General features: G+C 39.2%; 1 protein-coding gene and 1 long non-coding RNA gene across 15 annotated transcripts in view; one reads left to right on the plus strand and one right to left on the minus strand.

The window, feature by feature from the left end:
• Positions 1–26,798, minus strand: part of IPCEF1 (interaction protein for cytohesin exchange factors 1) — a 177,333-nt gene that overhangs the window by 84,831 nt on the left and 65,704 nt on the right. For all 14 annotated transcript variants that reach the window (XM_029944019.1, XM_029944025.1, XM_029944017.1 and 11 more), the window contains one exon: positions 3,530–3,582. In XM_029944019.1, the coding sequence (XP_029799879.1) occupies positions 3,530–3,553 (24 nt within the window). In that variant the 5' untranslated portion in view covers positions 3,554–3,582. The remainder of the gene's footprint in view (positions 1–3,529; positions 3,583–26,798) is intronic.
• The window catches only part of LOC115295789, a 27,870-nt gene continuing 1,109 nt past the window's right edge, over positions 38–26,798 (plus strand). Inside the window, exons 1-2 of the long non-coding RNA XR_003910575.1 lie at positions 38–116; positions 22,767–22,864. This is a non-coding gene — a long non-coding RNA (uncharacterized LOC115295789). The remainder of the gene's footprint in view (positions 117–22,766; positions 22,865–26,798) is intronic.

Here is a 26,798-nt window from a genome sequence, read left to right on the forward strand (position 1 = left end):
TTCCTCCTGACGAGAGTCATCCGTGAAAGTAAGAATTCTCAGAAGCTTTAGGTAGAACTACATACGACAGTAAAGAGATGGAGTGTCACATTCCCTCGGAGCCTTGTCATCTCAAGGTAAGGCTGTTTTCGTTTCTCAGCTAAAATATTGTTACTGACATCTGAGAACATAGAACTTTCTTAATCAAACCTTTAAGATTCACATGAGCTAGTTGTGATTTGTTTGCGTGTTCATTATTTTTTATTTTGGTGAGAAACTAATCAGAGAAGAAAAATAAGCAATACTGATTTAGTGTATAATATTGTGCTATCACCACAGCATGGTGTATGGAAAGCCTTGTAAATATTGAGAATGCCACAAGTGGATTCTTAGAGATGTTTAGGGATTGTACCAAATTTAATCATTATGCTGTAGCTTTCCCGACAAGCTAAGATGCAGATCCTAGAGAGGAGTATGCTAATTCTTTCTTTCAGGCCACAAGTTGGTAAATTGTGGCTTTTGTTTATTCAACTGCCCAGTTCTTATACCATTACTCGATGCCAAGGACCCAAGATTCAGAGGCAAGCAAGCTCTGACACAGCTTCCAGTCAGATGCAGAAAAGAGAGAATGGAACAAGGATAATGAGGTCCACAGGGAAGTGTCGTTACCCTGGGCCAGGGGGCCAGGGGAGGTTCCCTGCAAGGCGATAAAAACAAGGTCCTGAAGGATGAAGGCCTGAGGATGAGAGGCTCCAATAGAAGGACGCAGGTGTGAACCAGAAGACACCGACCACTGAGTGTTGGGGAGTAACCACACTGAGAGTAGTGAAGCCAACATCACACGGGGCCTTGTAAGTTACATTTGAAAGGATAAGGTTTATCCAAAAGTCAATGGGAAGCCACTGAACAGATGTCAGCAGGCAAGGGGCCCAATGTCATTTGCATTTACGAAAGTTCACTCAGTCTGTTGCATGGCACGTGGAGTAGAGGGGGGCAGGTGCAGAGGCTAGGATCCCAGCGGGGAGACAGAAGGGCAAGTGTTGTGCCTGTGAAGGCGGGGAAATACCAAGAAGGTAAAGCCAGCAGAACTTGGTGAGTGAATACATTTGGTTCTCTGTGAAGCTTTAGTTCTAAAAATTCTGCCGTTTCTTTCAGAGAAGGGAAAAGGCTACTATCAGATAATGAACAACTCAGCTTAACCAAAAAAAAAAAAATGCTCTTCTACCACACACATAACAAAATCCCAGATGCTTAGAATCTAGCTTCTTGAGCAGTTTTATTGCACGATTTACCATACCAACCTCAGGAACTATCAGGTTATAATCAACAAAAGTGTCTTCAAAGTGTTGCCCTTGGACCCTGCCGATGGTAAGCTCCTCATCATAAGCACCAAACAGAGGGCTCAGCAGATATAGCTCAATAAATGTTAGGTTAGTGGAAATGAAGTGTAATTCGGGATGTGATTAGGTCAAATGTGTCAAGCCTACTGAAACTACCTAGCATAAAAATAGGTCTCCTGTGCTACATTTTATTTAGAGAACAAATGACAGCAGAAAATTGAACTAATTTTCTGAATGGAAATATAAAGTAGGGTAACAACTGAAAAGCAGCTGGAAGAAATGCTTAAGAGAGATGTTTAGCTGTACCGCCTAGACACTGATGGCTGGGAGATAAAAATAACAGGTAAATAGGCACACGAGGAGAGCTGAGCTGATTAAGTCTGGGAGTGGAGGATGGCTCATGAAATGAGAAAGGCCCATAAACAGCCAGAGTTCCCACCAATGAGAGTCGAATCCACCTGCACCCAGGTCCAAAGGGAAGCAGGTTCCATATTGCCGTGGGATTGGCTCTAGTTGGGAACTGTGTGGTTGGTAGGTTAGCCCTCTGGTGATCACATCTTGCATGTGCTCCAATAGCCAGGGTTACACTCTCCTTAAGATGTAGAGATTTGAACACATTTCAAGTCATAATTAAGTCTCTAGCTCCTGCCTAGTACAATGGGTGATATATGGTAGAGTCAGGAGAGGTAATCCGTGAACTTTAAATGAATGTTTGAATGAATGAATTTCGTAAAGTGCTTAAGTGCTGTCTTACTTAGTTTCCATTTCTTCTTAAACATATAGATGAATTCCTTCCAGTTGGAACACTACATTCTTTCAGTAGAAAAGGCAAATAACTAAAAATTAAACCCTCCATGACTTTTCTCAAGGATCCAACCATTCCAATTCTTCCTTTCCATTTCGTTGCTTTCCATGGAGCATGTCCTTATCATCATATGTACTTTTTCTTTTTAGAAAATTGTATAAACGCTGGGTATCCTAAACCTTAGTGTTCCTGACTATTTTACAGAACTGTGATGCCCATCTTCCTTTGCCCTTGACCACAGGACCCTCCTTTAACACCCTATGCATATACCTTCATATTTAGGCCTGGCCAAGTCTCCCACTGCCACCACATTTGTTCTCTTAGGTGTTCCTCTTCTTTATCTTCATCATAATTATTCACATTTCTATGACCAAACAACACCTATTCATTTGTGTCCAAGGGATCACATTTCCCTTTTCTGCAAGATTTAGATGGCAAATCTCCCAGGGTAAATAACTCTAATTTGTGTTTTCATTTTTCGTTTTCTGCAGTCCTATCTCCCAAAGTTTCCATCATTTTCATCACCAGCAAGCTTTTTCTTCTCATTTAGAATTAGCATCAGAATCAAAGTGCTCTCATTGCTTTCTCTGTTTCTGGAATAGGAAATTATTAACAAAGCAGAGAATTAATCATCTGCTCTGCTTTTTAGTAAGGTGTCCCTTCCAGGAACTTTCTAGTTCATTCCATTTCTCCATCACTATTCCTACAACCTGCCTTGATATCCATTTCCTAATTTGCATCAGGAAACTATGGACCTGTCCCCTATTTGACAGGAAGTCTATGCTATATTCTCTCAACACCCCACTTCTGGTTCTGTTTTTGGATTTTCTGAAAACTGTATCCTATGCAGCCATCATGAAGTCATTAAATTTGCCAAAAGATACACACTATACAGTCCCACACTACCCCACAGCCCGTCCTATTAGAACTATCATGTTAATTATATCAACTGCTTAATTTTTTCTACGTAATTGTCCTCGTCTAACAGAAAAACATACTTGCCCAATGGATTTACCCAAATAGGCAAATTTATAGCTGTAAAAGTAGTTTCAAAAGAACCTAAACTTTCAGCATAATAAGTAGCAAAATTTTTCTCATACACGTTGCATCAAAGATTGCACTATTACCATAGTTGACCTAAAACACAGAGGTAATTTATGTATCATTTGTTAAAATCATGGTTATGTTTTTGATCTTTCAAAGCAAATAGCTAGAAGTTTTAAATGCTTGGTGATGTTAAGAAATCCCTGAAACCTAACAAAAGGACCATTTAATCCCATTGTGGCTAATGAAATGGAGGACAATACATAGCTAGACAAAGTCAAGATCAACTTGTTTATTTTTTCACTCATTCATCAACCTGAAAATTAATATTTATGTCTACAGTGTCCCGAATGGTACTCACAAGGGCATTGCCATCAGTAGCCATGTATGATGTCAAGCAGGTAGAAACAAAAGCTAGAAGAGAAAAAAAGGAGTCTCAGTTAGATGTGGGATTAGAGTGTTCATAAAAGCATATTATCTTGGGGCACCTGGGTGGCTCAGTCAGTTTAGTGGCCAACTTTGATTCAGGTCATGATCTCACAGTTCATGGGTCCCAGCCCTGCATCAGGTTCTGTGCTGACAGCTCAGAGCCTGGAGCCTGCTTCAGATTCTGTGTGTGTGTGTGTGTGTGTGTGTGTGTGTGTGTGTCCCTCCCCTGTTCTCTCTCTGTCTCTCAAAAAGAAAAACTGAATAAATGTTTAAAACTTAAAAAAAACATATTATCTCTTTGATAAAGGGAGAGGCATTTCTATTTCGACTGACGAATTTCACAATAAAAGCATTTAATCAAATGGTCTTTTAACACAGGCCATTAACATTAAATGGCAACATTTAAAACTGAATTCCTAAAAGAAGCCAGAATTCCATATGTACAAAGGTCAGTCCCCTTTCACGTCTATAGCAAGACATGCAGATTATTTACATACTTAAAACTGTGTTATATATGAACAAATACCTCTGAAAACTCAAAATATTTTCCTCTTTATGATGAACAACACAGTGTAAGATGTAGAATATTTGATCCAATACTATTCTGACTATATTAGCTAAACAATTTCAAAAATGTAACTAATCCCCTTGTTTCAGAAATCCCAAAGTTAGTGTGAAGGTGAACCCCTTTTGATGTAATACACTTTGTGGTGGATTACCTGAAAGACAAAATGCTCTGTGATTTCAAGAAAAGCAGATGAAAAGAAAAGGAAAGAAAACCCATCTTTTCAGACTTTGATAAGCAAGAAACTTGTTAAACATCCACCAGCCACCGAAACTCTTCCAAAGCAGAGCCTTTCAATTTCCTTCTACTAACACCAGAGCTACAGACCCATACTCTGTATGACTTTATGTCTCACACCAATGGTTCCTAAATCTCAAAGAATGAATACCCCCTTTTCATGTCAAAAATCCCATATCGATATTACTAAGATAGGAATAAAACATTTATTTGTAAAATGCCGAAGAGAAGACCACAGTAAAAATGATTGCCAAATTTAATTACTTAATTTTGATTTATTAAAAAAATAGACTAAAACCTAAGTAAAAAACTCACATCACAAGCTGTTGAAAATATCTGCAATCTATACTTAATACATAAGAATCAATCACAAAATGCACAGAGGATGTAAGTATCCACTTTCCCATAGAAGACATACTTATGACAACAGACACATAAAAAGATGCTCAACATCACTGATCATCAGGGAAATGCAAATCAAAACTACAAGTAAAGAAAGAAAGCAATCAAAAACTGTGCCATCTCACACCTGTTAGAATGGCTAAAATCAACAACACAAGAAACAACAGGTGTTGGAGAGGTTGTGGAGAAAGGGGAGCCCTCTTACACTGTTGGTGGGAATGCCAACTTACATAGCCACTGTGGAAAACAGTATGAAGTTTCCTCAAAAAGTTAAAAATAGAACTACCCTATAATTCAGCAGCTGCACTACTAGGTATTTACACAAACAATACAAAACTATTAATTCAGAGGGACACATGCACCTCAATGTTTATAGCAACATAACCTGCAATAGCCGAATTATGGAAAGAGCGCAAGTGTCCATCAATTGATGAATGGATAATGAAGAGAGTATATATATATATATACACACACACACATATATTTATTTGTATATATATATGTGTGTGTGTGTGTGTGTGTATATATATATATATACACATATATACAATGGAATAGCACTCAGACATAAAAAAGAATGAAATCTTGCCATTTGCAACAATGTGGAAGGAGCTAAAGAGTAATATGGAAAGCAAAATAAGACAGAGAAAACCAAATACCATATGATTTCACTCATATGTGAAATTTAAGAAACAAAAGAAACAAGCGAAGGGGGAAAAAAAACAGAGGGGAGGCAAGCCAGTAAACAGACTCTTAACTATAGAGAACAAGTTGATGGTTACCAGAGGCGAGAGGGTGAGGGATGGGTGCAATAGGTGATGGGGATGAAGGAGGGCACTTGCAGTGATGAGCACTGGGTGATGTATGAGGTGTAGAATCATTCCACTGCACACCTAAACCTAATATAACACTGTATGTTACTTGGGATTAAAATAAAAACTTTTAAAAAATCATAATTATAAAGAGTTCTTAAATACTAACAGGAAAATCATAAGCAAACTACTAGAATAACAAATGAAGAAAATTTAAAAAATAAAAACACAAATGGCTGATGTTTAACCTCATTAGCCATAAAATAAGTGCAAAATGAAACACCATGATTTCATTTTTAACCTTCAAGATTAGTACACACACAAAAATTAAGTAGAAGAAGCCACATTTGGTGAAGGTGTGGTGCAAAGAATAATTTCTTGTTGTTGGAATGTCAACTTATTACAGCTTAGCTGGAGGGCGATTTTTCAAGATGATGATAATGAAAATCAATGACCACCAACATTTGCTGAGTGTCTACTATGTGTGTCAACTATGTTGTACACTATTACCCTAAACATTCAAAAGGTTGTATAATGTAGTCTTAAAGAAAACAGTAGTTTTAAAAATGTGCAGCATCTCATTCATTTTTTCCATAAAAATATGGGTTTATATGCATACATCTCATACATCAGTGCATTGTAGGGGAAAGTCTGAAGATATTTATAGCAAAATGTGTACAGTAATCATCTACGAGAATTGGAATAACCGTGCAATGTACTGTTTGCTCCCCTATGTATTTATTTCCTATAATAAGTATTTATTTATAAAATAAAAATGTTCAGAATAAATGCTATAAATATTTTATTGACTCTTTATAGCAATGTATTTTTAATATCCATTGATTGAGCAAATACATTATAAACAAAGCTGGCTTAAATTCAGCAGCACTTTTAGATAATGAAGCTTATAAACTTGTAGAAGTTAAAAGCAAAGCTTTGAATTGGTCTGGACTAGATTTATTTATTTTTGTTTATTTTTTATTTATATCTTTATTTTTTTATTTTGAGAGACAGAGACAGAGACAGAGAGTGAGCAGGGGAGGGGCAGAGAGAGAGAGGGAGACACAGAATCCAAAGCAGGCTCTAGGCTCTGAGCTGTCAGCACAGAGCCTGATGTGGGGCTTGAACTCATGAACCATGAGATCATGACCTGAGCCAAAGTCAGATGCTTAACCAACTTCAGCCACCCAGGCAACCCTGGTCTGGGCTGGATTTAAATCTCAGTTTGCCAATTTACTGTGTAATATTGGGCAAATGACTGGTATTTTGGAATCTTAGGACTGTCATCTGTGAAATGGCCATTGTAAGAGTATTTCTTTTTTTAATATTTTTTATTTATTTTTGAGAGACAGAGAAAGACAGCATGAGCAGGGGAGAGTCAGAGAGAGAGGGAGACACAGAATCTGAAGCAGACTCCAGGCTCTGAGCTAGCTGTCAGCACAGAGCCCGACACGGGGCTCAAACCCACGAACAGTGAGACCATGACCTGAGCTGAAGCCAGAAGCCGGATGCTTAACTAACTGAGCCACCCAGGCACCCCAAGAGTATTTCTTTCTTAAGGTCGGACAAAAATGAAGTGAGAAAATATCACTATAATATTCATAGCAGTACCTGATATGTAATAAATAGTCAATAAATTCTTATACTGTCATAAAACATATTTATGCCTTAAGCACACACTTATTAAAGTCCATTGTATATATCCTTTAAATATGATGTAAAACATTGCTGTGTAACCTTTCCCGATTCAGAGGGCTCACCAGCCCCTCACCTAGAATAATATAATGGGTACATTTGTTGTATTTATTAAACCATTCCTACATCCTCTGACAACTGGTGATTTTCATGTCTTATGCCATCTGATTGTTAGAAACACCTATGAACAATCCACTAATTACCCCCATGACTTAGATGAGGCAATTAGGAAACAGAAGAGGAAGTTAGCAAATGGATATTTCCAGATTCAAACCCGGGCTCCACAGCCTACTCTCTTAACTCTCTTAATGCTAGCTCCCCCAACAAGACAATGTCATAATTAACCCTTCAATAGCCATGGTATTTTAGCATGATGCTGTGGACAGGTCTCCCTGATTAAACAATGAAAATATCAATGGTGGAGTCCAAGACCCCATACTTCTTCATGCCTCTGGGCCTATCCCAGGGAAGCACATAGCTTAAGCAAGAGTTACCAAAATGATTTTTTAACTAATAGATCACACATCAGAAAACCTTATTATTTCAGTGGAATTCTGAATCCCTTCACTCAGCCAGATTTCTAATAGCAAAACAAGCAGAACTGACAGAAGAGGATAGAAAACAAAGAGAAAAAATTCATCTCTAATTCTTCCACTAAGCATTGTGGTTTGTTGACACTGATTTTAAGCCTTCCGTTGATCCTGCAGAATTTTTCTCTTATACATATTGTATCCCTTAAACTCCTAACAATCTCTGAGGTGTGTTCACTCGGTCTACACCCATGGAAACCACTATAGTCAAAGACACCTCTTTCTTGGACCATTGAAGAAACATCCCAGCTGATGTCCTGGCTTTCCTTCTTACACAGAATGATGCTTTTTCAATGCACATTTCACTATTATCTCCATCCTTAAATCTCTACAATGGCCATTGTAACATGAGGTAAAGACCAATATCATGAAAATCTACAAAGAAGGCTTTGGCTGGCCTCTGCCTCCTCTTCAGGCCCATCTTGGATCATTTCCATGTCTCTTTATGTCCTGACTCAGGAGCTTTTTATTTTAATTCCTTGAACATGTTTCTACTAATCTCAGGAGCTTTATGCATGCTCTTCAACAGCCCCCACCCTAGATGGTTTATACCTACCATCTAATCTTTCAGCCCTAAATCACCAAAGGTCATTTAGTCAAGAAAGCTTTCCCCAGTTCCTCTGAGAGATCAAGCCCCTTTGGCATGCTCTCATAGCACTATCTTTTTTATGTTTATTTATTTTTGAGAGACAGAGGCAGGGCGGGGCAGAGATAAGGAGACAGAGGATCTGAAGCAGGCTCTTCCTTGACAGCAGAGAGCCTGATGTGGGGCTCAAACTCAGAAGCATGAGATCATGACCTGAGCGGAAGTCAGATGTCAGATACTTAACCCACTGGGCCAGGTGTTCCTAATGTTTTTTTAATTTTCTAATGTTTATTTTTGAGAGAGAGAGAGAAAGAGAGAGACAGAATGTGAGCAGCATAAGGGCAAAGAAAGAGGGAAACAGAATCCAAACCAGGTTCCAGGCTCTGAGCTGTCAGCACAGAACCCAACACAGGGCTCAAACTCACAAGCCGTGAGATCATGATCAGGGATGAAGTCAGATGCTTAACCGACTGAGACACCCAGGGACCCCAGCATCTTTAATTCATACAAGTTCTCAAAATCGTACTGAATTATTGATGTTACAGTTGGTTCTCTAACATCTGAGTCCCCTCTCCAGTATAACTTTCCTGAGGACAGGCACTGTGTCCTGTCTTGTTCACTTTTTTACTGCTCTAGCTCCAGTCTATGTACCCAGGGGGATCCAATAGACATTTAGTTAGTAAATCAATTAAAAACACAAACAATAAAAGTACTGAACTTTGGATGGGTTTCCATAAGGAAAACCTATAAATTCCAAAATTTTTTGTTGAGTGCTGTCAGGAATATCCCACTAGAATTCTCCTTCCCTATCTGCAGGATGTGGTAATGAAACTGTATTGACGTCAGACTTCCCTAATTCAAAGAGCAAACGAGTAGAAACAATATGTGCTCAGTGGTGTGGGCAGGGAGGAGTAAGTGGGGCGACAGAGGCACGGACATGCCATTGTAGAGACTATATGTGAGTATTTACTTGATAATTTGAAGATTTCAGTGCTTCTTGAAGTGGTGAACATATATGAAATCAAAAATTTCACCAAAATGATTCAAAGATAATTTGGGGCAGAAGCATCATCAAAACAATTTAATCCCAACTCTTGCTTCTTCTCTTCCATACGAAGCACATAGCCATAATCCAAAAGAATTAAGAAAGTGGTCATGGAGATTCATGTAAATATATTTGCTTGTGGTTTTGACAATGAGAATCAGCTCAGCTAACCTTGTTACAGCACACATGTTATCTATTTACTGATATGCTAAATATGTAGGTCCAAGATTTTGATAAAAATATTTATAAAGCATACAGTAAAAGGAGTTTATGAACAATAATAAGGACACTGACAAAGTTGTTTTGAAAGTAATAATTTTGCCTTATTCCCAACCCTTCTTGTGAATATCAGTTTCAGCAAGGTGCCCATAAGTAAAAAGAGTTAAAAGGAAGTAGCTGTTATTTGATAGGTCTTGAAAAAGGAAGTTTTTTTTTTTTACTATAGGATTTTTTTTTCTAATTCCCAGAAATTAAAAATGTATAAGAACCTAATGATAAGGCAACAAATAACTTTCATAAATCAAGAGGTTTGCAGTTATTTGCTTTCAACAAAATTAACAAACCATTAAAATAGATTTTTCTTTAATGATTAAAAGTAGTTGTGATCGATCACGTGACGTATTTAGCATATACTTGGAAAGAATTCAAAAGAGCTTCATTTCCATCTATTTATTTATGTGAAAAACAGTTTTAAGAGCTCACATACATAAAAAGCCAATAATAGGATTAAAATTTGCTCTGAACTAATATTCACCTAGTAGTTCCATATTAGAGGACAAGCGTCATCTATCTCATTAAATGGTTCATTTTCAATAAAAATATGTACCTCTTGTATTAATAATTATTTGTCAAAATAGCATATTCGTATTGTCAACTTATGTACTACTAATAACTATGCTATAACCCACTGCAAATGAAATCTTATTGGCTTAGAGAATTATGTCACACAAAAAATTAATTTCAGTTTAATTATGTACTTTTTTTGCTGAAATGTGTAATACCATCAATGAAAATTTTTGAAGCAAAAAATAAATTATACAATTGGATAAAAATCCATGGAGGAGTAGAATGAAAATATGAGATTCAGGGTGCATGAGGGTAAATAGAACAATGCAAAATTAAAGCTCCAAAGAGGACTTTAAAAAAAATTAGGGGTGCCTGGGTGGCTCAGTTGGTTGAGCATCTGACTTCAGCTCAGGTTATGATCTCGCGGTTTGTAGGTTCAAGCCCAATGTCAGGCTTTGTGCTGACAGTTCAGAACCTGGAGCCTGTTTCGGATTCTGTATCTCCCTCTCTCTCTCTGCCCCTCCCCAGCTCGTGCCCTGTCTCTCTCTCTCAAAAATAAATAAACATAAAAATTTTTTAAAAATTAATGAGATATATAAAATCTCTGTGCTATTTAAATCACCTAGGTTATATTTAAGTACAACCTTTTATATATTTTATATATATTTAAATATAACCTTTTTATTAGCAAGACTTATAATACACCCAAATGACATCTTTTGCCACTATTTAAACATACAATAAAAATTCTAGGTGACAATGTAAAGTCAGTGAGTACATAGGACTTCCAAATTACTTTGTAGATACACAGCCAAAATAACACATTTCAAAACTATTACTACTACCCACACATGGATTAGAGTCAAACATTTCACTCCACCACTTCTTAAATGTGGAAACCTATTAAAATCACTTAATTTCCCTGAATAGGGAGAGAGAAATAATAACAACAAGCTCAGGGATTCTGTGAGAATTAAATGAAATATCATATGAGAAACTTACAGGACCCTATGCAGGCTCACTAAATGGTAGCAATTACCTTGAATGGGAGCAATTACCTAGAAATGGTTTAGTTATAGAAAACTATTCCTCCTAATGGAAATATCACAGAACTAAAGGATGTGAGGAAGTGTGATAACAGGTTTCATCAAATAAAATAGCTTTTACTCTTCAAGGTTGATTAGACTCCCTAACCTACCCTCCTGCAGACATTTTGAGTGCCTTGTTTCAGAGTGGAAGAGCTTCAGGGAATAGTTTCCTCAGTCACATTGAAGATAGTTATCTTCTTTAAAAACACAGTTCCTTAACACACCACAGCCAAAACAGTAAGGTCGTAAATATTTTTTTTAAGTTTGTGAAATGAAATAAAACATATACCTGATAAGTTCTGTAACTGAAAAGTAGAAAACACACTTCATTACCAAATGAATAATAAAGTTAATTTCAAAGAAGAAAAATCCCTTAAAATAGACTGGTGGTCATGGATTGAATGTTTGTGTCCCACCAACTCCTTCCGAAGTCATATGTTGAAGTTTCATTCCCATGTGATGTGTTTGGAGGTAGGGACTCCTTTGGGGGCTGATTAGGTCATGATAGTAGAGACCTCATAAATCGGATTAAGGCCCTTAAAGAGGCCGGAGAGCAAGCTCTCTTTTTCCACCATGTGAAGAGACAAGGAAAAGAGTCACCAAACCGCAACCCAGAAGCTCTTACCAGAACCCAACCATGATGGCACCAGGATCTCGAACTCCTGGCCTCCAGAACTATGACAAATAAATCCATGTTGTTGACAAGCTATCCAGTTATGGTATTTTGTTCGAGAAGCCCATGCTAAGACACGAGTGAAGAATCATTCTGTTTTGTTTTAGACACAAACAAAATGCAAGTTTATTTTGGCAACTTATTTTAGAAACTATTTAGCAAATTCATTCAATCAAAAATATGGACTCTGGTCTTATATCACTTTAAAACCAGAAAATAAACCAGGAATATCAACATGGCAACCAACGCTATATGGGCAGTTACTAATATAATTGGATGGGTTTTTCTTAAGAACGAAGAAAAAAATTCACTACAGGTAGTTATTGGTTCAACTGATCCAAAAGTAGCCCCCTTGATGATTCCCCCCTAGACCTTTTATGCTTCGGAATGATGCAACAAAACACCTACCATGCCTACCGTGTTTTTAAAAAGAAAATGATTTAGAGGAGCGCGGGGCATTTTACGTAAGTGCTGAATCACCAGATTGTACACGTGAAACTAAGAGCACATTGTATGTTAATGAACTGGAATTTAAATAACAACTTTTTGAAAGAAGGCAATTTATTGTGATTTAAAGATAGTTTTTCAACTGAAATAAATGATGGCCTAAGCTGCTTCCTTTTTTCCGCAGAGCGAGACAACACCAAACTAAAAATTTAAAAACCCACATGCTAATTCAGAACATGCTTACCCTTTAAAATTACAATGCTAGCATTTGACAAGATATTCAAAGAGCAACAAATGGGTTTATAGAAAGTGCATGGACATAGGCAAACAATGTGTATTACTCTTAGTGCAGGAACTTGAGCTAAAGAGGAAATAGAAAATGCTGGTCACTGTTAGAGGCAGAGGTCTCGTCATCAAAAAGCATGAAATACATGTGGCAAGAAAGTGCACACTTATCTAGCCATGAGGACCGAAAGCAAGCATCCTCTTACATGGTAGTCCATCAGAGCCACGCCATGCGAAGCAAGGGAGAAAATTCATCTTTGTTCACATATAAAAGCATAGGGCATGAGATAATCCATTAGTTTTGCCAATTAGCAGGAGATCCCTTGTTAAAGCAGAGCAGGAGAGAAGGGAGCAAACTACAAGATGACCCCCTTCTGAGCACAAATACCGTGATGTATGGTGTGGGGATGGTCTAGGGCTGATACTTTGTCCAGGAAATTCAAAAAAAGGAATAATCCTTTTCCAAATTATCACAAACATTTTTTTCTTTTAAATGTAAGATCTGTTGTCATTCTGATTCCAATCTATTCCCTGCCTGCTTTTAAAAATCCTCATTTTTTTTCTTTTCTCTCTTATTCTTTTCTCTTTTTATTGTTATGTTTTTCACCCGTTTTCTTACATTTCTTTTCTGCTTTCTCTCCACTTTGAGGATGAACTGACAGATGGTTTTCAGAGCCACAGCTTTTTTTAAACACAAACTATGATAATTAAAATTACTTTATTTTCAACACCACCAAAATACTGTGATACCTCATCTGAAGAGCCTGGCAGACCTCTCCCTCACTTATCCCTTCTTACATTCCCACAGAAGCTGCCAGTCCCGACAGTCAGGATTCAGACAGAAAAATCTACAAATCTAAGTGAGGATAGCTCCCCTTTCAGTAACCATGCCAATGTCTGCGCCCAATCAACTATTTTCCTATGGTAACAATCCAGTGGCGAATTGCAAGACATCTCCAACAATCTGCCTTTTCTACTTCCTGGCAGTACCTGTACCACCAGGCACATGTGGCTATTGACCAGGCCCTTTGGGAAGGCACAAAACCCCTTTGTGTCCCTGGACTGCAGGGGTGTCTGGTCCTTCCATGAGCCTCCAGATCCCCAAACTTCAGACTGTGGTCTCCACCCCCACATGCCTGCCCTTAGGGTTTAGGCAAGACCTGCTGGTCCCACCCTGTGCCCTTTGCCCCATGGGGGGCACTCTCCCTTCCCCAGCTCATACCGTGGACTAGATGCTGGAACAGAGTCAACCCCATGGGGCGGATTCTGTTCCTCTGATGGTCTTAAATTCTATAATGCCAGCCTGGTAAGTGATTATTCCCATAGGCCTTCTAGAATTAGGCTAGCATACTTGCAGTTATTCAAAATTTGTATATAGCCAAGGGCCCTGCAAAACATACTTGCACACACTCCCAAACATAGACACATACATGCACACACATCCTAACAGCAGCCTTGTACAATGATACAGATAAAACCAACGTGGTACGTACTTCCTCTCCCAGGCCACTGACAGACCCCAGGAACTTCTAGGAGCCAGTCATTCTAAGATGCAGTCTAGCTGTGTGGTTAGGTCCGATCAAAGACTTTTGTGACTGAAATACAAGGAATCTCCTCAAAGGTTGATACTAGCACCAAGATGCCACATCAAGTAGGAAAAGAGCCACGGGGCCTCTGGCGAGGCCACAGGAAACACTGGGAGCCTCCAGGCCAAGTCTCAAAGTCCACTACAGTCTGACCCAGGAGCGTACCCTGGTTCTCTCCAATGGCAGCCCCTGAGTAACAGTTTGTATGAAGATTCCTTCCCCCCAGTTTGTGATGAGAGCAGATGCAGTGCTCTAAGGTGGGCTAGACACTAACGGCCAAGTGATGGCCCTCACCTTTCTGCAATTTGCAACCCTAAATTTCTCTACTCTATCGTTCGTTATTCCACAAGAATCATGATCACATTTTCTCTTTATGGGAGAGAGTGTTTTCTGGCTGTGAGATCTGGATTGTACATACACTGCTCTGAGATGGCCAATCATTCTAATTCAGCTTTGCCAAATGGTCTTCCACTGAATGCGTTCCACCAAAGTGAACAAAGTATGCCCTAGGGACCAATGGTCTCCACAATGGGACCTTGCTGTCTGGAAGAAAGCCAGAGAAAGAAAATCTATTACAAAAGCTGCCTGCTATTTGTACCTATGGAGGTGGAATTGGAGCCAAAAATTCCTCTTTTGTCTGGGTAGCTCTTTCATTGGGAAATATCACTTTGACAGGCCTTATGATTTTGCAAAGGGAGTGCCCAAGGCCTTGTCAGAGTAGAGAATGTAGAGACCCCAGGGAGCTAAACTCTTGTGCATAATAATGGGAAGACTCTTTTTAAATAATGAGGTGACTGAAGTAACATGACCAACATGGTGACAGAATTTTCTCTTTTGTTTTAAGTTTATTTATTTATTTTGAGAGAGACAGAGAGAGGCTGCAAGCTGGGGGAGGGGCAGAGAGAGAGGAGGACAGAGAATCCGAAGCAGGCTTTGTGCTGACAGCACAGAGCCTGATGTGGGGCTCGAAGTCATAAACCATGAGATCATGACCTGAGCCAAAACCAAGAGTCAGACGCTTAACAGACTGAGCCACCCAGGTGCCCTAACATAAGTTGTTTCTTATTTTGCTGCTTCTCACAAAAAGAGCAAGTAACATCTATTCAAGAACAAAATACCATTGAGAGAGTCCTAGAACATGGGGAGAGGCTGAAGCAGCCCCCTGCACACCTCTACCTGGCCGTAGAGAGTGTTTTTTTGGCCCCATCAAACTGGTAAGGGCTGATGCTTCCTTAGAAGAATAAGAGAAGTGGCTATGAGTTGACTACGTCACCTCTCCCTGAAGGTAGGGCAGCACCATGTGCAGAGATCTCCCCTGAGAACCCAGAGGTGACAACCAGCTTCCCAGTGCTACAAGTCACTTTGTAGAAGACTCTACCCTAATATAGCCCTGTAGGGATTGTAGAGAAGTCTGTAAGGCCCAGCCCCCATCTGACTGTGACAAGCAGTAAGCACAGGCTTGTCACTTCCAGCACGCAGGTCTTGGGAGCCCAAGTTCATGCCTCCAGTGCCTAGGTAGTAAACTCAACCAACAGCTTTGTTCATCTACAAAAACCGAGTTGGGGCTGCACTCTGACCAGGGAACTCTGGAGCAGTGCGAGGGAAGGGGTGCAGATCTGTCAGATTCAGATCCTCCAATGAGTCGAGTCATATCAGCCCCAGAGCTCTCTGGCCCACACCCAGGCAAGATGCACCTGCCCCACCTGCTATGGAGAATGCCTCCAGCCCCATCTGACAACTGCTGATGAAAACCCGGACGCTGTGCAGCCTGGGGGCATTGGGGCCAAGAGGCAGGTGGACAGAGCTGATCTCCCCAAGGGCAAGGCCAGTACCAAGTGTGGAGGCTTCCCGTGCTATACACTGACAGGTGGATTAATTCATAGCCAAGGCTGAGGGCAGTTCCTGGTTCCTCCCAAATAGACAACCTATTTGGGTAACTGAGGATAACCAGGAGTGGCTCATCCCCTCCCACCCAGACAAGGTGGCCGAGATTCAGCCACACCAGCCGTAGAGAGTGTTTTTTGGCCCCATCAAACTGGAAGGGCTGGTCAAAACACCTGAAAGGTGTGCATCCTAGTAGTGCTCAAGTCAAGAGCAGGGCAGAGAGAGCCAGCAAACTGCAGAGCAAAGTGAGACTGGTTGACTTAAGACAATGAACTTGGCTTACTGGTTTTAGAGCTGTATGCACTACACTTGAGCAGGGAACCTAATTCACAGCCCTGCTCCTCACCGAACACAGCCTTCAGCCAGCTAGTCTGACAAGAAGACTTAATTAACCAAGTCACATAGTACATTCAACAGCCCTACTTACAGTGGCCCTTGAACAGAACGCAGCCTGTGGCTTCCCCCATCTGCAGAGCAAAATGAGTGGATTCACCTGACCCGGGAATTCAGCACACACTCGGCCCGGATTCAGGTCCCAATCAACAAGCTGTATAGGCCCCGCACCTTGGCCTACTGCCCTGCCAGGGCAGGGAAGCTAATTCGTAGCCTCAGCGACTACTGTGGACAGTACCCAGTCCCGACCATCCAGTAAGCCTGACCGAAGAATTCATGCAACTGTGAAGCCTACCCTACAGGCTCACCTGGGTGAGGAACCAAGCCAGTCGTCCTGTTCAACTGTTGTCAGCCAGTGCCACAGCCCTGTCTCCATCATCAGAGCCCAAACAGTTGCCTCACCCCAAAATAGATAATAGCAGGTCTCACCTGCCCAGACATTACCAGCAGACACACCCAGAAACCCAAACTGAGCTAACTGGTGAAAATCTCCCTCTGCCAAAGCAAACCTATAAAGTCGAGAAAAGAAGCCCCATGACTCAAATGCACTGATGCCAACAAAAGGAAAGAAGGATCATATAAAAATCAGGTAAGCATGACACCACCAATGAAACTGATAAAGCTCTAATAACTGGTCCTAAAGAAATGGATATCACTGGAGAGCTTGGGTAGCTCAGTTGGTTAAGCATCCAACTTCACCTCAGGTCATGATCTCACTGTTTGTGAATTTGAGCCCTGTGTCAGGCTCTGTGCCGATGGCTTGGAGCCTGGGGCTGGCATCAGATTCTGTGTTTTTCACTCTCTCCCTCCCTCCCCCTCCCTCACTGTTTCTCTCTCAAAAATAAACATCAAAAAAATTACAAAAATGAAGGAGGAATAAATAGTTCCCTGAACAAACAAAAGCTGAGTGAGTTCATTAGAGCCAACCTGCCTTGCAAGAAATGTTAAAGGGAGTTCTTCGAGTGGATGTAGAAATAAAAACTGTCTCTATTTGTGGACAACATACTTTTATATGTAGAAAATCCTAAAGGATCAACCAAAAAACTTCTAGATCTAATCAATGAATTCAGTTAAGTTGCAGGATATAAAATTAACCTATAAAAATCAGTAGTGTTTCTATAAACTGACAACATTTCTGAAAAAGAAATAAAGAAGTCCCATTTACAATAAAATACTTAGAAATAAATTTACCTAAGAAGGTAAACTAAAAATTACACAACTTTGAAAAAAGAAATTGAAGACACAAATAAATGGAAACGTATTCTGTGTTCATGGATTGGAATACTTAATATAGTTAAAATGACCAGTACTACCAAAGCCATCTATAGATTCCATGTAATCCCTATCAAAATTTTTACAGTAGATGGGGCGCCTGGGTTGCTCAGTTGGTTAAGCGATCGGCTTCAGCTCAGGTCATGATCTCACGGTTCGTGGGTTCGAGCCCTGAGTCAGGCTCTGTGCTGACAGCTAACTCAGAGCCTGGGGCCTGCTTCAGCTTCTGTGTCTCCCTCTCTCTCTGACCCTCCCCTGCTCGCACTGTCTCTGTCTCTTAAAAATAAATAAAAAACATTAAAAATTTTTTTCAAATAAATAAAAAATTAAAAAAAACTTTTACAGTAGAAAAAACACTCCTAAAATTTATATAGAAACACAAAAGACCTTAAATGGCCAAAGAAATCTTGAGAAAGACCAAAGCAGAAGGTATCACACTTCCTACCTTCAAGATGTACCATAAGTTATACTCATCAAAACAGGTAATGGCATAAAAACAGACAAATAGACCACTAGAATAGAGAGCCCAGAGATAAACCCAAGCATACATGGTAAACTAATATTTTTAAATAATTATTTTGGAAGAAAGAGAGAGAGAGAGAGCACAAACAGGGGAGGAGTAGAGAGAGAGGGACACATAAAATCTGAAGCAGGCTCCAGGCTATCAGAACAGATCCCAGTGTGGGGCTTGAACCCACAAACCATCAGACCATGGCCTGAGCCAAAGTCAGATGCTTAACCACCCAGGCGCCTGATGGTCAACTAGCATTTGACAAAGGAGCCAAGGATACTCAGTGGAGGAAAGAAAAGTCTCCTCAATAAATGTTGCCAGATAATTAGATATTCACATGTAAAAGGATGAAACTGAGCCCATATGTTAGAAGGTAGAGGAGCAACAGTAAAATATCTTCCAAATTAAGAAGGTACTTTGAGACCAAAAAGCAAAGTAAACCACAACATACTGTTTACAGAGTTTTTTCAGGGTGACTTACTGATGGTGGGGTCGGTCATCTTGACGACCCAGGCGCTATGAAGCTATTCTCCACAAAGCAGCAGCCCTCAATCCATAGGTTTTATAGCGTGAGGGGCATTATGGGAGATCGGAGGGTCGTTAACTAAAGCGGCACCATCTGTGTGCAGAGGCTCTCTACTAGTTATCTCAAGCAGCACCATCTGTGTGCTAAAGAGAAGCTCAAAACAAGCCTTCCTGCATTCGGGTCAGGGCGTGTATTAACCTCCAAAAGGCCTGGAACACACGGCCCTAGAGAGATCATTTGCAGAAATGAACAAGATGGAGGGTCAAAGATGGACTTGGTACTGTCGCACTCCTACACCCTATCTTTCACCACTCACAAAAATTAACTTGAAATAAATTAAAGACCCAATTGTAATACCTAAAACCATGAAACTCCTGGAAGAAAACATAAGGAATAAATAAACCTTCTTGACATGGGTCTTAATAATGATTTCTTGAATATGACATCTAAAACACAAGCAATAAAATTAAAAATATATGTGGGACCAAATCAAACTAAAAACGTTTTTGCACAGCAAAAGAACCTATCAATAGGGGCACTGGGGTGGCTGAGTCGGTTAATCGTCCAACCCCTGATTTTGGCTTATCGTTCATGAGATGGAGCTCTGCACTGACACTGTAGAGCCTGCTTGGGAGTCTGTCTGTCTGCTTTTCTCCTGCTCTCTCGCTCACTCTCTTTCTAAATAAATAAATAAACTTTTAAAAAAGTGAACCCATCAACAAAGTAAAAAAGACAAACCTACATAATGGGAAAAAATACATCTAAACCATATATCTGATAAAGAGTTAATATCCAAAACATATGAAGAACCTATACAACTCAAGAGCAAATAAATAATTAATTAAATAAGTAATGCCAACAAAAATGGGCAAAGGACATGAACAGACATTTCTCCAAAGAGGATATATGAAAGGCCAAGGGGTACATGGAAAGATGCTCAATATCACTAGTCATTAGGGAAATACAAATTAAAACCAAAATGAGATATTACCTCATCCCTGTTAGAATAGCCGTCCATCAGCAAAAAGATTAGAGATGACAAAAGCTGTCAAGGATGTGGAGAAAACGGAACCATGTGTATTGTAGGTGAAAATGTAAATTGGTGCAGGCACTGTGGAAAACGGTATGGAGGTTCCTCAAAAAATAAAAAAATAGAACTACCCCATGATCCAGTAATTCTACTTCTGAGTATTTATCATAAGGAAATAAAGAACAGTAACTTGAAAAGCTATCTGCACCCCTATGATCTTAGTATTATTCACAATAACCAAGACACAGAAACAACCTAAGTGTCCAGTAATAGATGGATGGATAAAGAATTTTGGGTGCAAATATATGCAATAAAATATTATTCAGCCACAAAAAAGAAAAAAACACAAAAACCAAAAACAAGGAAATCCTACTAGTTGGGGCAACATGGATGGACCTTGAAGGCATTATACTAAGTGAAATATGTCAGAGAAAGACAAGATCTCATTAATATGTGACTCTAAAATAAACAGGGGACCTGGGTGGCTCAGTCAGTTATGCATCTGACTTTGGCTCAGGTCATGGTCTCACAGTTTGTGATCAGGCTCTGCCTGACTCTCTCACTGCCCCTCCTCTACTCACGTGCATTTTCTCTCTCTCAAAAATAAATAAACATTATTCTTAAAAAACAATAAAAAACAAGCAAACTCATAGAAAGAGAGATCAGACTTGTGGTTACCAAAAGCAGGGATTGGAGGGAGGGGGAGGAATTGGAAGCAAGTGGTCAAAAACTACAAACCTGTGGGGTGCCTGGGTGGCTTAGTCAGTTAAGTGCCCAATTCTTGATTTCAGCTCAGGTCATGATCTAACGGTTCGTGGGATGGAGTCCCATGACAGCCTCTGCACTGACAGCGTAGAGCCTGCTTCTGATTCTCGCTCCTTCTCTCTCTCTGCCCCTCCTCCACTTGCATGTGTACTCTCTCACCTTCTCTCTCTTTCTCTCTCTCTCTCTCAAAAGTAAATAACTATTCTCTGAAAAGGTGCAAACTTCCTGTTACAAGACAAATAATTACTAGCAATGTAGCAAACACCATGATGACCAGCCAACACTGTTGTAGGACATATAAGAAAGTTAAGAGTAAATTCTAAGAGTTCTCTATACAAGGAGAAAACGTTTTCTTTTATTCTTGTTTTCTTTCCTTTTTACTGTATTTATGTAAGAAGACAGATGTTTGCTGAACCAAATCGGTCAACCATCTCACTATACATAAATCAAACCATGATGCTGTCAGGGAACATAGTCAATAATATTGTAATAACTTTGTATGATGACCAGTGGTAACTACCCATCCCGGTGATCATTTCATACTGCATATAAGCACTGAGTTACTATGTGGTACACCTGAAACTAATATATTATACATCCACCATATTTCAATTAAAAAAAAAACGCCATGCTGCAGATGTATACAGTGATGGTCTCCTTTATTTCTCAAAAAAATAAAAAAAAATTTAAGAATAGAGTGACTTCTCTTAGAGGCTCTTATAATGATATTTGGCAGAATTATTACACACTGTTTTTAGCCTGCATATCAACTCCATAAAGTAATATTACCTATATGTTTACAAATGAAGAAACTGACATACAGAACCGCCCAACTACCTACTTTATACAGCTAGCAAGTTATAAGGTCAGAATTCGAATACAGGTCTTCATACTCTAAGCCTGGAGCCCTTAGGACAATAGCAGTGTTGTCTCTTATAATAATTTTGCCTTTTCAATTTCTCCTTAGCCACATGCTTAATTTTTCTGCAAACAGTGAATCTCATTACATACTTACAGGATGAAAGAGTATAGTAATAATTCTTACAGACACTACAGCCCAGACATACCAGTAGGCACTTACTGACTTGTATTGACCTTAACTTTATTTCAGGATAAGTTAGAGTGGGTAAATTATTTACCAAATTTGGACAATTCAAAGGGTCTTATGTGACTCAAAGCGATTGATACCTTGTGCACAAAGGGCTACATGTGTGACCACAGATCAGCCGACACTGGGTAATTCTGAAGGATCGATCAGGAAGGAATAGGGCTCCTAGAAAGAGACATTGAAGAGCCAAACACAGCTTGTTTTGGAATTGAGTATCCTTTCCAGGGCTTCATTCAGAAATAATGGGGCTGACTTCCTGGTCATCATCGCAAAAGGGCTACTGCACAGTACCACCCGGTCAACGCCCCCAGAGCAAGTACCTGAATTTTGCATCTACTGACAATTCTGGGTTAATGTTTCCAACACTTCTAATGCAGGAGTGAGAGATGTAGCCAAAATACATCTATTTATCCTTTAGGGAGAATTGTAAAGTAAAGTCCTTCTTAAATACTCTCAAATTGAGGCATTTGTTGGCACAATCCATGTAAACTCTCTCCTTCAAGAATAGAGTGGCTTCCTCTGGCTGGAATCCTAACGTGTATGCAGAGACACCTAGTGGACCAACATGTAAGTATACTATTTAGCTTGAAACCAAAGACCGAAACATTATTTGACTCCCTAATTTAAGACTCTTTACCACAAGTGAGGGCACTTGTGGGGAAGAGCACTGGGTGTTGTATAGAAAACAACTTGACAATAAAATATTGAAAAAAAAATATATCCTCTTAAGAGAAAAAGTTAAAAAAAAAGACTCTTTAGATTTTAATACAGCATTTTTTTCATCTGCTATAATTATAAATCCAGAAATTTAAGTTTTACAAAAGAATGTTTTTGTGTTTATTTCTAAACGAAGTGTTTGCCCCTCTGTTTGTTTTTTAATTAGACTACCATACTGCATAAAGTCCTGGGAAGTAACACAAAGATTACAGGGCAGATTGTAATTGGCCAGACGCTTCGGTTCACCTTGCCCTGAAAACTTGTGTGAGTATTTTTCTGTTTCCATCCCTTTCTAGACTTGGTGTGTGAGATTTTCCATTTGGGTTATTTTGTTCTTGCTTTTAAGTAAAGCCAAAGACATTTTATTTTCCAGCCAGCTTCCTGTGGTCCGCCCAGCTTCCTGTGGCCCGCCCCACCTTGTCGCTTCACATTCTCTTTCTCACTCACACCTCACCTACACAGGTTTATCCCCACCTCCTCACAGTCAACTTACAAGTGCACCTGCCACTCGTCCAGCCCTAGATAACACCATCTAACCTCAGAAGTAAAAGTCTGTCATCACAAAAACCAAGGGAATCATCTATTTTTCTTAATCTCATGGTGCTAAAATCTGGTTATGCCCAAAGTTCAGATTAGAAATTGTTTTTAAGTAAATAGATACATTTAACTGCAATTGATCTGACCTCAGGGACTCAGATTCATAGGATCTTAGATCTGAAAGAAGTAGATTTGTTCTAGGGAGGGCTAAATGACATTTATAAAGCCCAGCTACTCTGGCCATGCTGTAATAGCCCCTGTTGATAGTCCCAGGAGGATGAAAAGCCACGTGGAGAAGAAACCAAAGAATGCCAAGGCTCTAGATATGTAGATGAAAAACTGATGATGAAAGTAGATTTTCCTTCCAACCATTTCAGCTACAATCAGATGGATCACAGATAAACTACCAGACCAAGTCCTTCCCAAATCCTATCATGGCCAAATCAGAGGTTCTTACTCCACCATTTTCAGTAAGTAAAGTGGTCCTTATTTCCTCCATCACATATGTGATGGTGAAATGTAGAAAACTTTTCCTTTAATGTTAGGGATACACCAAAGACGTTCACCTGCATTAGAAGGGCTCATTTAAAAATTGTAAGCATGAAGGAGGACCTGGGTGGCTCAGTCGGTTAAGCATCTGACTTCAGCTCAGGTCATGATCTCAAAACTCATGAGTTTGAGCCCTGTATCAGGCTCTGGGTTGACTGTTTGGAACCTGTAGCCTGTTTTGGATTCTATGTCTCCCTCTCTCTCTGCCCATCTCCCACTCACACTCTGTCTCACTCTCTCTCTCTCTCTCTCTCTCTCTCTCCTTCAAAAATAAATAAACATTAACAAAATTGTAAGAATTATAATGATTAAAATTAAAAATTAAGACTCAGTATTTTCAGATGATGCAATATTACATGTGGAAAAGAACCTGCACATGAATTATTAAGACTACAGAGTGGGGGCGCCTGGGTGGCTCAGTCGGTTAAGCGTCCGGCTTTGACTCAGGTCATGATCTCATGGTTTGTGGGTTCAAGCCCCACATCGGGCTCTTTGCTGACAGCTAGCTCAGAACCTGGAGCCCGTTTCAGATTCTGTGTCTCCCTCTCTGACCCTCCCCTGCTCGCGCTATCTCTCTCTGTCTCTCAAAAATAAATAAAAAGCATTAAAAATTTTTTTAAAAGACTACAGAGTGGACATAGTGAACATAGAAGGTTGATAGATACAAGGCCAATATGTAAAGATCAATAAAATTTCCATATTCCAGCAATAAATAGCATGAAAAAAGAACTTTTTAAGAGGATACATATACAACATCATCAAATTTCAAATATATTAGAATGAATCTAACAAAAGCTGTGTAATACCTCTATAAAAAATCTATAAATCTATCAAACATAATTGAAAGAAATTAAAGAAGAGCTAAATAGAGGCACCTGGGTGGCTCAGTGAAGCGTCCAACCTCGGCTCTGGTCATGATCTCACCATTCATGAGTTCAGGCCTTGCACTAGGCTCTGTGCTGACAGCTCAGAGCCTGGAGCCTGCTTCAGATTCTGTGTGTGTGTGTGTCTCTCTCTCTGCACCTCCTGCATTCCACTCTGCCTCTCTCAAAAATAAAATAAAATAAATATTTAAAAACATTTTTTAATAAGAAGAGCAAAATGGTTGGAGGATAGGCCACGTTCATTAATTAGTTTACAGTGCTCGAGAGTGGAAAGACGACTATGTTAGTGTTTTTTTATTTGCTTTTGATTTTACTCTTTTATGGTCATAAAGATATTTCCTACCTTTTCTTCTAGAACTTTCCTTGTCTGCGTTTCATATTATATCTATAATCTACCTGCAATTGATTTTTGATTATAGTTTCAAATAAAAGTAAAGTTTCATTTTTAAAATTAATAACCAATTGGCTTAATATCATTTATTGACGACACTGTGACTTCCCCCATTGGCTCTAACCATAAAGGAAAAGCTTCATTAGTGGGAACACACTGAAATTAAGAATTTCCACTCACCCAAAGACAACATTAGGGATTGTAAAAGGAAGTAAATGAGTGAGAAAAGAGTGCAATACATATGACACCTACAACCCTATACTAGCATGTATAAAGAAGTCCTATAGATCAATAAGAAATAAGCAAAAAAACACAAGACAAAAAATGGGAAAGACTTAATAGCCATTTTACAAAAGAGGGTATCAATGAGCCAAACACATACAAAAAAGTGTTTCACTTCATTAACAATCAGGCACGTGCAAGGCAAAACTACCAGAATAATGAAATTTTAAAAGACTGATGATACCATGTGTCAGCAACATTGTAAAGCCAATGAAAAAATTCTCAAACACTGCTATGGGGAGTGTACATTAGGGCAACCATTCTGGAAGGCTGCTGAGCAGTATCTGTCAAAGTTGGTCACATGCACGGTCTTTGATCCACACATTTTACTGTGAGGCACAAATGTACCAGACATGCGCGCACAGGTACGTGAAATAGGTATAACAATGCTTCTAGCGGGCTTATGAATAGTGGCAAAATGGTGAACAACCCACAAGTCTGTCAACAGAAAAGTGGATGAACTGGGGTACAGTCGCACAATGGAACACTCCTTAGCAATAAAAAGGAAAGAAACTACTTCTACTCTCGGTCACATAATACTGAGGGAAAGAAGCCAGACACAGAATAATATAATCAGGCAGCACGAGTCCATAGTGTTCAGGGAAGTACATTTGGGCCATACAATTGTAAGGGAATGTGGGGAAGTAATGAGCTACCACAAACAGCAAGAGGGTGGTTACCTCTGGGGGCTGTGGCAGAGATTTATTGGAAGGGGAACAAGGGGGGATTTTGTAAGCTCCTGGCAGTGTTCTATTTCTTGACTCAAGTAGTCTAGAACTTATGTTTTGTGAGAAATCACTGAGATATTAAAATTTGCTTGTATACTCCTCTGTGTGTATTTTATTTAACATAATGTATTTTATATTATAAAATAAAAGTCATTTTAAAAACCAAGATCTAACAATATGCATCTAAAAGAAGAAAAACAGGAAACAAAAGTATATAGCAGGTTAAAAATAAAAATATGGAAACAGGTATCCAAACAAACATAAACCCAAGGCAAGCTGTGGTAAAAATGTTAATATCTGAAAGTTAAAAATTCAAATATATATAATACATATTTACTATGCATCATTAAACATACATTTAATAGAGAAAGATGTTACAGACCAATAAAAAAGCAAAAACAGACTATATAACCTTCAGAAACATATATTGGCTCAAAATACCTCAAGCAACCTCAACTCCTAAAACAGGAAAAAGAAGTAAATAAGTTGGCAATTACAGTTGAAGATCATAGCACACATCTCTCAGAAATCAGTAGCTTATACAGACAATAAGTAAACACAAATGCAGATGACCTAAATTAGTAAATTCCAGATACACAGAGCTCTATACTTGAGCAACAGAATCTTTAAATCTTTAGGAGACACAACTAAAGCATTTTTAGAGGAAACTGATACCTTAAATGCATTTATCAGAACACAAGAAGGAATGAAAACAAATAAGCTAAAGGCTCAACACATGAAACTAGAAAAATAGCAAAATAGCAAACCAAGGAAGAAATAGCAAAAATAAAAGCAGAATAGAAAAATGTGGAGAAGGTCAATAAAAC

This window comes from Suricata suricatta, chromosome 7 (assembly GCF_006229205.1).
Source record: "Suricata suricatta isolate VVHF042 chromosome 7, meerkat_22Aug2017_6uvM2_HiC, whole genome shotgun sequence".
Classification (NCBI taxonomy): domain Eukaryota; kingdom Metazoa; phylum Chordata; class Mammalia; order Carnivora; family Herpestidae; genus Suricata; species Suricata suricatta.